This window comes from Tympanuchus pallidicinctus, unplaced genomic scaffold, assembly GCF_026119805.1.
Source record: "Tympanuchus pallidicinctus isolate F22 unplaced genomic scaffold, pur_lepc_1.0 scaffold3, whole genome shotgun sequence".
Taxonomy (NCBI): Eukaryota; Metazoa; Chordata; class Aves; order Galliformes; family Phasianidae; genus Tympanuchus; species Tympanuchus pallidicinctus.
The window spans coordinates 7,118,902-7,134,146 of record NW_026294747.1 but is presented as its reverse complement, the minus strand read 5'-3'; the positions used below and the strand labels follow the sequence as shown (position 1 = coordinate 7,134,146).

General features: G+C 42.1%; 1 protein-coding gene across 9 annotated transcripts in view; it reads left to right on the top strand.

The window, feature by feature from the left end:
• The window catches only part of TEAD1 (TEA domain transcription factor 1), a 143,745-nt gene that overhangs the window by 119,792 nt on the left and 8,708 nt on the right, over positions 1-15,245 (top strand). For all 9 annotated transcript variants that reach the window (XM_052693303.1, XM_052693298.1, XM_052693305.1 and 6 more), the window contains 2 exons: positions 3,822-3,995; positions 14,977-15,117. In XM_052693303.1, the coding sequence (XP_052549263.1) occupies positions 3,822-3,995; positions 14,977-15,117 (315 nt within the window). The remainder of the gene's footprint in view (positions 1-3,821; positions 3,996-14,976; positions 15,118-15,245) is intronic.

Sequence of the window (15,245 nt, the reverse complement as noted above, 5' to 3'; positions counted from 1 at the left end):
TTCTACAACTAGAAAGCTGTCTAAGAACTTCTCTTAGGGCACATTCCAGATTGCACCCTGAGCAGAGACAGGCAGGAGGCTGATGGGTGGAGGTCCTAAAAAAATGAGGGAGACTGTGCGTTGTGTCATAACACACAACCACAGGATGGTTGTGAAAGTGTTAAAATCCCTAACAGGACTCGGTGAAGTCTCTGGTTACAGGATGAGAGCATTATGAATACAAGTCCCAGTCTGCTTCGGTGGAAGATAGAAGCAGTGGCAACAAACTATGCGCTTACCAGTGTTTTGGTAGAAATAAGAACTGTTGGTAGAGCGAGTGACTTTCTTACATCAGCAGGAAATTAAAGAGCATCAGATGTACAAGATAGAAGATAGAGCGAGGCAGCAGCACTGTGCAGAGCAGGCTACAGGTGACAGCAGTGCATTGACTGCTTTCTAATCAGTCTGCGCTGCCTGGCCCCCTCCTTCAGTAGTGCAGTGCTATGCAGACCACAGGCTCTGAGGCAGGGCAGACCAGGACCGATGCACAGGGCCCAGCACTTGTGAAGCACTGGTGCCTCTCGTTTCAGCCCCAGCGAGCAAGCTGCTGCCCTTAGGCTGTGTCCTGCTCGGCTGCCCACAGAACTGCTGTTTCACAGACAGGGATGGCTATTGCCTTGGTGTGCAAGAGCAGAATTGGGGAGGAGATGTTACAGATTACATGCACTGGCAGATAGAACAGGTGGAGGTGATTCGTCTTTGTTCTACTCTAGCTAAATGCAAGCATCCTCTGCCATTGGCAATTTGTCTCGGTTCTTTTAAATTCCTAAGTGGATTATAATTTTTCTCGTGGTATTATTTGACAACAGTCATATTTCATGGCTTTACTGCATTCTTTGGATAGTTGGAATTTTTTAAGGAAGGGAGCTCAGTAAGAGGCGGCCATCTTCAGGGCATGTTGTGTAATGCAGATGCTGCAGACGAAGTGACTGCAAACATTCTTTGTGCATTTTTACGGAGTTTTTATCCTTGGAAAACACAGGATCTGACCTATGGTGGTTGACAGCAGATGAAGTACACTGCTGGATGCAGACCTTTCCAATGCGGTGGCAGGAGCAAATTCCTCCACACGTAAGGTGCCTCAGTGACTGGAATACAGTCTGAGGCAACAGTGGATTCTGATGATAGTGAGAACATTTCTAAGCTTTTCAGACATAATGGGCTTGAAAATATAGGCATGCAGCTTAGCCTCTTTGCTTCTATTTATGCGTAAGTTCCCACCGTGAAGTATGTATGAAAACTACAGGGATCATTTCAGTACCCATTTGCCCTGCTCCTAATACAGTATTGTTCATTAGTTTGTAGAAATGTGCCATATTTAATTAGGTTAGTAATGACTTACTTAGTATAGGAATTGCAGAAACAGAAGGAGAAAATAATCACACATTGCAATGTCAAAATAAACATTTCCATCCTAGGAATGTTGTCAGGTGATGTCATACCATCTGTCCCACTGTACCCGCTCAGAAATGTTGCTACAGCAGCATCTGGTGCTTTGGCAAGCTCAGCAGACAACTGTGGTAGCTTTACAGCTGCCTTCAGCTCTGCTTTTGTATTTAAACAGCATAAAGACTTCTTGAACCGCTCTGTGTTCCTGTACAGGATTTCTTTTGCTGAAGTTTAGATACTGAGCAACTTTTACTGTGTCAGCCCTTATTCTGAATGAGGGAGAACAGAGGTGCACATCCCCAGGGAGTGCCCTTCTTGGCTCATTAAGAGTTTGCAGGGAAGGGGGAATGTTTTGGCTTTGTTTCTCATGGAAGGCTGAAGTACTCACCTCCCTCAGGGAAGTGCTTGCCCTTTTCCTTGGTCAAGCTGGGCATCCATCAGCAGCCATGTTAGGTGACTCATCCCACACCCTTTTGATTGCATTTTGCTCCTGCTAGCCTAGAAGAGCAACAGAAGCATGCTTCTGGAGCCCTCCTGTGCCAGCTCCTGGGGCAGTGGGCACCATGGCCTTTTGGTTTGGTGTCCTATGCAAAGCTTTAGATCAAAGTAGGGAGCAAAAACCGTCCAGTCTGACATTCGGTCACAGTGCTGCCAGCTTAATGTGTGTCAAAAAATAGAAATTGGAAACATGGTTCCTTCTCATGTTAGTTTGCTTTTTTTTGTTCTATTTTTTTTTCCAAGCTCAAGTGTTTCCTAAGTTCACTTTGTTCACTATTGAGTGAAGTAAAATGCTACCTCTGACTGCAGACACTGCTGTGGTAACTTGTGTTTACCAACCAGATCAGTGATTTCCTGAGTCCTTGTGTAAATGATCAGCTCGTGAGCCAGACCAGGGCATGCTTCCTCCTGCACGCATACACTCAGCTCCCATCCACGTGTTTATTTCTCTGCCATATGTGTTTTTATGGTAGAAACAGCTTATTCAGACCAGCTCTGTCCCTCTGGGACACACGGGGCAAGTTCTCTGTGCACAGGAGAAGCTGGGATGGCATTATTTTGAAAGAAGCCTAAAAGGACAATCCATACAAGTGGTGCTCATTTGTCGGATACATTGAGCTCAAGACTTGCATGTGCAAACACCTTTGCATGCTGTTACACTTTCCATTTTTTCTTTCACAAAATGGACCACCTGACTCTTTAAAAAGCGTAGACTTTACCTCACCTTTGTCCACAAACAGGGGTGAATGTTCCCTGATTCTAAATTCAGATTGCACTGTGCTAGAAGGTTGTCAAATAGATTACAATTCCCTAAGTACGGAAATGTTGCTAGTCCATTTCCTTGTCCCCAAAGCCTTGGACATCTGGCTAAGGAAGGTCCCTGTCACAGTGAAGGAAGGCTGTGAGAGGATGTCCAATTAATTGAGATTTGTCATTTCAATTTGTTCATTCAGCAGGTATGTTGTAAACTAAATAGCTTAAATGGGGTCTGCTTTGGGGTTTTAAATATTTTATTTGTGCTTACCAGTTGGGAATTGCCCCTCATATACAGCATCTGTTGGATGTGACAGTTTTCTAGTGTGTTCATTGACAGCATATCAGTTTTCCTTTAATTGAGTTAGAAACATCTTTTGTGACCTCCGTGGTTAAAAAACATGCTTAATCTCACTGCTCTGCAGCTCCTTCAGTCTGCTTGCATGATGCTGAAAGCACCCAGAAGACCACATTGGTCTGAGTGGGAGCTGTCTTGGGCTCCCCTGGCCTGCAGAGTTCCCCCAGCCAGGGCAGGGGCTGTGGAGGTGGGCAATGAGATGCAGCGAGGTAAGGTTAAGAAATGGGGAAGTGGAAGCAGAGCGCATTTTGGCATAGAGAGTGGTCAGTGACACTCACTCTCTAGGGCTCCCTAGGTGAAGGTTGGCTCCTTTCAGTACTTAGGTCAAAACATTGGAGGGCATGTGGCGAGGTCTGCTCATAAAGTAGCAGCAATACTGAGTGGCTGGCCTTCACGCGATTGTCATCCTTAGGTTTAAAGAAACTCCTTTCTGTCTTAAGTGCTGTTAGCATATGCCATAGGTTGAGGTTTGCTGTTGTTATGTTTGCTTTTTTTTAATAGACAAATAAGAAGTGTGTAGGTTCAGGCCTTTGGGGTACCAGCAGAAATCAGGCTTGGAGGATGTGGGGTTTTGAAGTTGACCCTTGCTCACTAGGGGCTACTTCACAATCACTGGAGGTTTTCATGGAAATCATACTGCAGAAAATCATAGTCCCAGGAATAACGTGCGAGTCATTGAATCCATCAAAGCACACTTCCCTCTGCAGGAACACATGCAGCCCTGCGTCTTAATAAACCTCTGTTCTTTTTGTTTGGCGCTGATTTTCCTGTTTCTTTCTTGCAGTACAATAAACACCTCTTCGTGCACATTGGACACGCAAACCATTCTTACAGCGACCCGTTGCTTGAATCGGTGGACATTCGTCAGATTTATGACAAATTTCCTGAAAAGAAGGGTGGTCTAAAGGAGCTGTTTGGGAAGGGGCCCCAAAATGCTTTCTTCCTCGTAAAATTCTGGGTGAGTAAGACATGACATTGCGAGCCTTTCTTGGCAGTGTGGCCTATGTTTAGTGCTTAGCTTTGGGGTGCTTGTGGAAATGTCTTCTCTTGCCTAAAAGCATAGATAAGCTGTGTATCCTTCTGGTAGGGTCCTGTCCCAGAGCCACTCTTGCTGGCAGCTCCACAAGTCTGTGTCGAAGGTGACATGCAGGGGCAGATACATGCCTCAGCTGTGCTTGATGTAGCTGCTTAGCAGGAGCAAGCAGGTAATGGAGCACTTGTTTGTAAATGGGGAACTGCCATCTAGTGGTCTGAGAACACCAGGGAAGCAGCAAACAGAGATTGCTTTTACTCTTTCTGATGTAGAACTCTTGTCAAATGCACATAATGCAAGGATCAGCCTGCAGATAGCAAATAGGACCAAGAAGGACTTGGATCAAGCATGCTTTGGGTCAGTCATGAGCTTGTGAGAGTTTCAGGGTTTTTTTTAAAAGGTTTTTTGATTGCTACAGTACGCCTGCTTTTCCCTCGCCTGCTTGTTAGTGAGCTGTGGGACTCTGCTCCAACAATCTGCCCATTGCAAGCAGGAATGAAAGCAGAATTTGAATGGAAAGCTGAGATGTTGGAAAATATATTGGTCTAGTTTTAGTAAATTTCACTGATACACCAGGTCTAATTTGTTGCATTTGCAAAACCTCATGGTGATAATGCTAAAGGTTCATCCAAAAGGATCACCAAATCTCAAGAGTAGAGACCTTATTTCTGCTTACTCTTCTTCTTTGCACCAATTTGTTGTTTGTGATAGGCTCCTCTTCATACCAGAGTTTCTTTCTTAAAGCCTCAGTGAAAGAGGCACATTGAGGGACTAATTACAGAGTGGAAAGATTGGTGCTAACATTAGAAAAGGTTGATCTGGAGCCACTGCTTATGGTATTAGTCTTTGTTGAAGTTTGTGTGATCTGAAATACTCTCCAATCTGTAATGTACCCAAGACTTCCACATATTGCCAAAAGTATGGGAACTGAGAATGAGGGAGGCTCTTCTTTCCAATCTGGGTGCAGAAGAGATAAACCACTGAGTAGGAGCTGTGCTGCGCCACAAGCATCGAGAATCGCATCAAGAAATTTATGGAGCTTAAAACTAGAAATGGAACTACAGAGTGAGTGTTTGAGGGCTGGCTGAGCAGAGTCCAGAAACAGGTGGCAGCAGAAAACTGGAAGCTGAAATATACAGAAACCAGGAGCCTGCAAAAGGCAGGTGAGAGCACAGAGTCAAAAAGGGATAAGGTGTGGGAAGTGGAAGCATTTGTGTTAAGGAGTCTGCGGGGAAGGATGACAGCACACAGCAGAGATGCCTGTGAGAGCTGGGAGCAGAGCAAGCATAAGGATGAAAGAAATATGGCTGCAGAGAAACAGCAGTTGGAATTACAGTCTATAACCACTGAGTTCATTTCCTTGCAAAACTTGGGCTTGAACTGAGGCCCATCATCTCACCAACCCACTTTGCTTAATAAAATACTTGCAAAACCCACTGGCACAATGAACCTCACCCCACCTGCCTGTTCTCAGTTGCATGAGAATGACCAGCCTGATCTAGCTGTGGATGTCCTATCACTACAGGGCAGTTGGACTGGAGGGCCTTCAAGGTTTCTTTCAACTCAATTGATTCTGTGATTGTAAGCCTTAGACTACATTGAACATGGAAGCAGCAGAGATTGGTGCTGTATTCATTGATGTTTTTCTGTATTTTCTGTTGCTTCTCCATGTGGAAATTGATTTTCAGGAGTGCTGAATGCTCAAAGATGTATCTAAAACCAGTGCAGAGCTTTCTTGTATCATTAAGGTCAGTGTTGTACTCGTGACCTAGAAGTTAGTTTAGTGTACCAGCTTTCTATGCTTGATCTCCTACAAGCATTGCTCAACTTTAAGCCTCTTACCTCAGTTTCCCAGCATCATAGTGATGCCATCCCTTCATCTGAGGTCATCATTAAGAAATCAAACTCACTGGCATCCATTTAAAAAAAAAAAAAATATATATATATATATACACATATATATACATATATATATACACCATTAGGAGAATTTTAATAATTCTAAGTTCAGTGCAGGTTTTCAGTAGTGTGAGGGAGGCAGGGATTTGGGCACACTGAATAATGAAAATAATGAGAAATATTGTATAGCTGCTCAGTGGGTGAGTGTGCAGTCATGTAAGTAAAGGTTCCATGATGCAGTTCAGCAGTAAGGATGAGTGGGAAACTTCAATTCAGCATTTCCTAACCTTACAGTGTCTTCCAACTTCATGATCTTTTAATACAATTTTGCATAATGTGAAGGTTAAAAAACGCACAGTGCTTACCATCCTGCTGAGTTATATATTAAAAATGTGATGGGAATGCCTTCCTAAGCCATGGCCTTAAAATAGGCCAGTGGATTTTCTTTCTTGTTGGGTGTGCAAAGGCAGAGGGAGGGTGCCAGGGGCAAGCATTCGGGTGTAGCAAGGCTGATGATGAATGCTCCTCTAGGAATAGACTTCACACCAGTGCCCCCACAGCTAGAAAAATATATATATAGGAAGAACAGAAGATGGCTGTGGTGAGTTAGATCCTAAACTGTCAACTCACTGTCTTATACTTAATTTCTTTCACCTTGATGAGATGTTTTTCAGGAAAAAAAAAAAGACATTTGCCATTATTGAGGGGAGTCTTTAGAAGCTGTTCTAAAACAGACATCTGTTACCACTGTATATCTGACAAAGGTTGACGGTGTTTTGGACCCTGACTGTAATTTCCAATTTATTAATGTAAAAATAGATTAAATTTTGTATTCTTGTCCTTTATTTTAAATTCAGTATCCACTTCTGAAGCAGTATCCACTGTCTGCGTCTCGTCCACTACCAACTCCTCCTCTGAAAAGTTCAACTTCTCCCAGGTTCTGTTCATTGCTTATTCACAGTATTTCCCCTCACTGTTTGTTCAGCTATTTCTCACTTTCTATCATTTTTGTTGTCTTTTCCTTTTATTGCTATTTAGCCACTGATGGTTTGCTTGGTGGTGTAAACCAGTTTCAGTGACAGTCTGGGCTTTGGTGGGATTTGATTGTAATGTGAGTAAAAGAGGAATACAGAGTTGTACTTGGTAAGTTACACAGGTGGGAAGACACTGCAAGGGGTCTCAGCAAAAGAAAACCAAGGACTACGAGTAAAAGAAGTCAAGGGAAACTGGCTCAGGAAAGCAGTTGGATGTTGTTGCTGTGGAAGTGTGAAAGCAAAGGTGCGGATGTGATGCCAGAAGGGATGGTGAGCTTGTAAACAGATTTAAAGAAAGGTCAGCCCGTCCCTGGAGGTGGCAGAAAGGATGTTTTGTTTAGACATTAAATCTAGTGTGCAAAAGAAAGATGGGAAACAGGAAGACCAGAAAGGAACTCTTGCATTGAGAAATGACCAAGGCAGAAAGTAGCTTAACTCTGGTAGCTGGAAAGAATGTTCCCCTTGCTCCTTCCCCATGCTGCTCTCATGGAGGCTTCTCAGCAGCACAATTGCCTTTCGATTTTTCCCATGATAGAAGTAACAAGGTTTGATTACAAAGTGGGAGGGGAGGGTCTGAGATCTTGCAAGAAGACATTTGGTAACTTTGGAGTTGACGCTGCAAAGCATTACATGTATTAGGTACAAAGCCAAATTGTTTTGCTTTGCGGAGGCTTAATGGTTCACTCTGATTGTATCTCCTGTGAGCCTGGTGCTGGGAATGGGAAAGCCTCTGGCCTCAGCCCTGGAGACACATCTGGATGTCGCACTTTGAGGCCTTTTCCTACCTATCTGCAGGAGGTGTAAAAGAAAGAGACTACGCCACTACTCCATTTACGTCACTCAAGTGACCAGCCCCACAGCCCTGCTAAGCAATTCCTCAGTCTTTGTCTTGTACCTTAAGTGCAGTGAATCTTCTGTTTGTCTCGGGCAGTCACTGGGAACTAGTTCAGGGAAGTCACTCCAAAGATGGACTTGTACTTACTATATTATGCACTCAGTGCAATAAGTAAGGAACAACACACCAACAGTATAGCACAGGAAATTTGTGTGACACAATTACATGAAACTAGAGATGACAGGGATATAAAATGAAAACAAAAGTAAATGTTCTTAAGTAAGTGTAAAAGTAATCACCTAGAAAACTGGCAAGGAATTCAGAGAATTCAGTGAAACCTTTGCCTGCATGCAGGATGAGTGCACAATTTTTCAATTCACGTTGTCACAAAATGATCAAATCTATGTAAGATAAGCAGGTATGATTTGTGCCATCTAATCTTAGGACAACATGCATGTTGCCTAGTTTTTGCTTGAGCTGTTTTGGTAATTTGTGGAAAAACCCCCATGTTTTCTGGTCTTTGAAATTCTCATCACCTATCTGAGAGCTAAATCAACATATGTTGCCTCTGTTGGATTCTTTTATTGGTGAAAGTTCTACTCACGTAGTATTCTAATTCTGTTTAAAAGGCTGACCTACCACTATTCATGAATTATCTAACAGTAAATAATACACTTAGGCCTCTTGCAAAAGTAAGTGCTGTTCGTATACCTACAGGGTTATCCCAAAATGCTTCTTAAACATGAAAGCTTAAACATGAAGGCCCTGCCTTCTCTGCCCCCAGCACTCTGCCCATAGCTCTCCATTTTCTCTTGCACAAAGTTCGCGGTACACATCTCCAGCAACAAGCACCTTCAGTTTGACTGCTATTATTTTATCGTGTGCATCTCCACCAGCACAGGAATTGCTCTAGGATTAAGTGTAGTCAGTAATTGGTGCTATCTAGCACTAGCTAATCTGGTAGCCACTTTTTACTGAGAGCTTTTAACATTAATTCATCAGTGTGTACCTGTCCATTGCAGCCTGGACTTCTAAATCCTCTGTTTTAGGTAATTGTTGCTCTCTCACATTTTACCTTGCTGTCTGACTGCACAACTTCTGTTGCCCATAGGGCTCGCTCAGAGGCCTCCATGCCTCCGCTGGGATCCTTGGTGCTGGTGTGAGCACAACTTTCAGTGCTGTGGCTGTGGATTTTGTGTGTCGTGACACTGACAGGTGCCCTCTGCCAAGACTAAGCTCTGATTTCTGCAGCTCTGGGCATAGACATATATAACAACAAATATATCTAAAAGGCAGAAGGACATTTTCAAAGTAGAGACACGTGAAAAAAGCAGCTGATAAAAATTAATATTGGGCTTTCAGGCTTTCCACCATTCTGAGCAACTGACTTAATTTTTCAAGTATTTGCAAGAGCTTAAACTATTCTTCAAACTGAGGGAAGCTTACTTAGAGCCCAGTGAAACTCTGAAAGAAAGACTAAAGCTCATCTGAAGATGTGTGGATGATATTAATTGATGTTTAAAATGAATGCCTCTATTTGCAGGAATCTGCAATGCAAACTAGGAGTTTTCAAAAGTAATGCATATTATAATTAGGGCAAGCTTTTAAAGATGCTTTGAAGTCCTAAACATTTTTGAAATTCAAATGTGGGATGGAATAAAGAGATCTACACAATAAAGGGGCATTAAATTATGTCCCCCAAATTTGACTGTTTTATAGATGTAAATATATGCCATAATTAGCAGTAAGTAACATGAGGAGGATGGCTAAGTTTATTCCTATTCTTATTCAAAACAGCTGTGGCATGAAAAATAATGCTCCTTCTCTTTGTGATACAGTGGAACAAACAATTTACCCATGTAATCAGTGTTCAGAAATGGCTTGCGCCTGTGGTTGCCTCCCACCCCTCCCAAATGTGTCCCCATGCGCCTCCAGCAGTCTTAAAAGGTGCAGCCATTTTTTGTGCCCTTCATCCACACACACAATTGTGGCTACTGCCCGTTGTGTTTTTTTTTCTTGCCGTTTCTACATGCAGTTTCTCTTGCACAATCTTGGATTTCCCTCCATCCACACAAACACACGCGTGCACACTCGCCAACTTTGACTGGCAAATGATCTGTCACTCACAAATGGGAGCTGTAATGTGAATGGGACTATGGCCAGCATGCAAATGTATGCAAAACAAATTAGATACGGAAGAAAGCAGACATCCATTTTCTTTTCCGCATCACAACCCCATCCGTGCAGGGAGCTCACGTGGTGCTCGTGGAGGACCCCCTCAGCAATTGATGCGAGGACATTAGTGCTTGAGCCTGGATAATGAGTGGAAGGGCTGAGCAGCTGGGGAGCTGAGCAGCTTGGTCTGTCCATCACGAGCCCAACCATGTGGCAAACCTGGACGCAATTCCTGAGCTGCAGCGTAACACACGCTGAAACGTGCCAGCGCCCCAGATGCTCCCCTTGGAAAAAATTGCTTCACAATTTGGAATCTCTGCTCTTTGATCACTCTTTGGAGAGGAGGAGGGGAGGCTCGATGCGGTCATATGAGTAACACACCTCCCTGCAGTCAGCAGCCGTTCAAACCTGTATGTCGTTAACAAATGACCTTCTGTGCTTAAAGTTAACTACTGAATGCCAGCGTAAATTATTCTGGCCCTCCTCAGATCCCACTGTTTCCAATAGGTGCTGTTTTCCTTCTACTCAGCAGAAAGAATTTAGACTCTGTAATTTTGCTAGACTTGCTTTTTTGTTAGCCAGAGCTGTTATTACTATACAGGCACTCTGTGCCCTTGCCTTTAACACGGCATGAGAGCACCTGGGAGGTGGATAGGAAGTATTTTGCCATTGTTTTCTAATATCTTTCCGCTTTATTTTGGTTGCAGCTAGCTCTGTTTTAGTGCTTGCTCTGGAATTCTGGCAGAGGCATCTCCAGGCAGCGTGTGAAACACCCAGTTCTCTTAATGCTCTTAATATTTTTGGTACTCTTAATATTTTCAGTGCTACCCTTTGACAAGCTATGTTGTATTAATTAATTAATCATGTTCTTAAGCAGCCACATCAAAAAGGTGCCAGAAAACTGAGTGCTTTTGCCTCCCGATGCATTCAGCTACTATAGAGCTTAGCTTTTAGAAATAATCTAGATGAGTTTTACTTTTAAAAATGGCCACATTAAAAAAAACAAACAAAACCACCAAGAATCCAACAACATTTATGGTTTTAAGTCATTGGATTTTCTTTTTCTCCTAAATTCTATTGATCTTATATTTTAAATCATTATTTAAATGAGAATTTTTCAATGAGTAACTGAACTCTTGTTCATTACAAGTGATCATCCCTCCATTCTAAACGTTACTTATCTGTATATGCTGCACTAGCTCTCACCAGTCCTAATCCCTGCAGACAGGGATCGGGTCATAGCTGCACTAGAAGCTGCACAGAAGGGAAAGATGGTTTACAGCCCAGGAAGCCTTGCAGTCTTATGTCTAAAATGCAAGTGAACCAAGATGGAGAGTACCACAGAAATGAGACAAAGCTGGTTCTCACGAGAGGCTGCAGGTACAGTGCTCCAGCTTGACTGTTGTCAAGTTTTTCACATTGAAGAAAAAAATTAAAAGAAGGTTAACTGAGGTTAATAAGGTAAAGTCAAAGATGTCAGTTTTGGTATTATTTTGTTTATCTAGTCTTGCCTCTTGTATTTGAGACAGGCAATGAACCTAAGTCATTTCTGTGTCCAAACAACAGGCCAACTTGGGCTATGCAACCCTGTTAGTTAGGTAGATGGGCTGGTTAAGAATTCCTAAGAAACAGTGATTATATCATATTTCATAATGACTCCAGCATTTTGCTGCCATTGGAGATATTGGCATCTGCCTTGTTTTTCATTTAGCTTTTCTGTAGCTTTAGCTTTTTGTCTTTTAATGTCCTTTCGTGCAAGATTTAATCTGTCAGAAAACTCTTCCCCATGTAGCAACTTGTAGACTATGACAAAGTCGTGGAAAAACTTCTCTTGGAAAAACTAAGTAGATGGAGTTTCATTAGTCATTCACTACAAAGGATGTTTTCCAGACCTGAAATCATTCTTGTAACTCTTTTCTGAACCTTTTCCAATTTTCCTACATCCTTTCTAAAATGTGGACACAGAAACTGGAGTCAATATTTTAGCAAGGAGCCTGCTAAAACCTATGCTAAATGCATAGGTAGTACGTGGCTGTTCCCCACTCAAAACGACATCTGCAACTCTCATAGCCACAGCAGGTCTCAGTTTTCACAGGTTTTTTTTGGGGGGGAGGGGTACCATCACTATAACTTTGGGGAAAAAGATCCTCAAAATTTTAACTGTGAGCTGCTTGCTTTAATTTGAGGGATTGCATCTTCACTTGTCAGTGGTGTGATTAAATGGAACACTTTCTATGGAAGCCATACCAGTATATTTAACAAGTCTTTTGCCAATATTTCTAATAATTTAAAAGCTTTGTATTTTATCAGTGGTGATCTTTCCTTTTCTTGAAAAGAAGGAAAAAAAGGTAGCAGAGATAAAAAGATAATCTGGAATTTGATTTATTTTCCATGCTGATTAAGACAACTTCCTTGAAGTGACAGTCCCCTCTTCACAACGGTACCTGCTCCTTCCTGGTGCTCATGTACTCATCCTCTAGTAAAAACATCTGAACCCGTGTTGAGGGGCAAGATGTCTTTAGTAGGTGAGATTAGAGAAGATTATTCTGTCATGAGAAGATTTTCATTCAGGACTATTTGCTGGTGCCAACTTCTAAGTGTTTTTATGTCGGTGTTACACTTTCTGGAGGAGTCTTACAGCTTCAGTGCTCAGCAGTTGGTAGCTAGTTAAACATTAAAACTGTGTTTAAAAGGAAGAGTCATCTTTCCATTGAAAACACTTTCTTTGCATGCTAGACTCCCTAATCAGAGAGCAAATGCAGATAATTTATGTCTGTTTTAGATCTAAGATTATGTTTTTTGCAACAGCGTTGTGATTGTGCAAGAGTTGAGTGATAATTTCAAGTGTTCTTCATTCAAGCTTCAGAGCCTCAGTGTCTATTTTTGGTGTGCACAGGACTCCTGGTGATTTCAGCCAGAGCTGGAAGCGCTGTGGGAGTGATCAACAGTGTGCCAGATGGCCATGTGTTGCTTTCCAGGTTAAATGTCAAGTGTATTTTTTTCAGTGGGCTTCAATATAAGAAAGAAAGAGAAGAAAAGTTATTTTGTCATCTCTGCTAGTAGTTGTTATGGCAGCTTGCAATGTCAGGTATATGCATTTGATCCTTCTGACAACATGAAATTGTGAGGAGCATTTTGTATACAATTTGTAAATATATTTCTAATTCTTGAAAGGGAAAGAAAAATCATTGTGTAGGAAAACTGTGATTGCAGGAGCAGCAGAAATAACCACTTGTTAAGAAAATGGGATGGTTCAAAACAGTATAATTGTTTTATCAGAAATACTTATTCTTCAGAAATTCCAGCAGAGCAGCTGTGAGGAGCTGATGGCAGCTACAGTTTTTCATATTTAGCTGTAACTGCAAACCAGCTGCGATGACAAATTGCTTATTTACCATTAGCTTGGAACAGTTTATGGCAGAGCGCTGTGAATGCTGCTTTAGCTGTACGTTCAATGCTAACTGCTGACCTCGTGCAATACTTGTGCAAGAAACAAGGTGTAATGCTGGTAGGATTTCTTTCTGTTATGCAAAAGACGTGACTATAAGGCTCTTTGTGTTGCAGCCTGTAAATCTCCAGAGACTTCCCCACTGATTAATTTACCAAAACTAGCCTGAAATAATATTAGACCCACGGCTTCTCCATACCACAAACTAGCTCAGTATTGCTGTTATCAACATATTGCCTCAGAAGGTTGTACCACAAATATGGATTGTAGACACTAAGTAGAATTAATGAGCTGTTGCCTAGTCAAACATTAAAGAGCAGTTACAAACGAGCTGAAATACAGCAAAGGCAGAATTATAGATGTTCCACGATAGCTAATAAATAAACACGTTTTTAAAAAGTCTTCAGGTAGACAAGAAGATATTTGTCAAAAGTTTTGTGTTATTTTTGTTTTAGCAATAAAAAGCAGTAAGAACAAGTCAAGCTGGAATTGTAAGTGAAACTGCTGCAGAAGTGTATTTCTGTGATCAGATGCTTGTCTCAGGGTAGCTGTAAGCTCATATGATTTTCTAAATGTTATGCCTCAGTAGCTGATGGGCTGTTTACACATAAAAAGAAAACCCTGCCTACTCTCTCCTCAGGCACCAAAGATATCAGCAGCACTAATACCTGAATCAACAAATCCAGCTGTGGATATCTCTGGTCTCTGCCTATGTCCATATTAGTGCTCTTTCAAGTTGAGGGCTTTGTGAAAACGGTTTCATGATGACAAAGAGCACAGTGGCAGAAAAGCTTCAGTTCTGTTGCAGCCTGGGGAGGCAGGATTCAGCATGTGACCCGTGCACTTGCTTTGTAAACAAATGAATCATGCTGTGCACAAGACTCGGACATAAATAATTGAAGGTAGCGCTGTTCCTCACTTGATCCTGCACGTCTCAGTCTCTGGTGCTAGATTTGAAAGGCAGCTGGGTCGTTATTCAGGCTGCAGCAGAATACTGAAAGAAATCAAATACTTTCAGTACTATTTTATTGGTCCAGTAGGCACGGCTCAGCAAGGACACAGGTAACGTGAAGCCTGTGAACTGCGTCATACAGCTCAGTGAAGTTAAACAGCTCGCTGAATTGGGGCCATATGGCTTGACAGAGTTTATTAGAGATCGATTCCCAAGTTGCACAGCCATCTTCCTTTGTAGCAGTGATTTAATTGTTTTAAGAAAGGAAAAGGACTTCCTCTCTCTTCCAGACAAGAAAGGTCACTCGTAGCTAAGAGAAATACAGTCTTCTCTTTTGTTGTTTAAAGAAGTTTGAAGAAATTGTTGCTTCCCTAAGGTTTCTACTTCAATGATTTATGCAGGTGCTTTCTTTGAGGCTGTCCACTGCCATTGTTGTCACTATCAAACTCCCTTTTCCCTCCCCTATTTCTGAAAACAAGCACAGTGAGCTACTTACAGTTTATGCTTCTGATGTCGTCAAATGAAAAATAACATCTTCAACAGCTGTTGCTTTTTTCCAACAGGCTGACTTAAACTGCAACATTCAAGATGATACAGGAGCGTTTTATGGAGTCACCAGTCAGTATGAGAGCTCAGAAAACATGACAATCACCTGTTCCACCAAAGTCTGCTCCTTTGGAAAGCAAGTAGTAGAAAAAGTAGAGGTGGGTATTGGGATGGGCTGCCATGAGTCTCTGGTTCCTTTTGGTTCTTACTTATGCTATTCGTGCCTTCCTGAACAAGTATTCTCCTTCCCAGGAACGTTTGGTCTGCTGTAAATCACCGTGTGTCC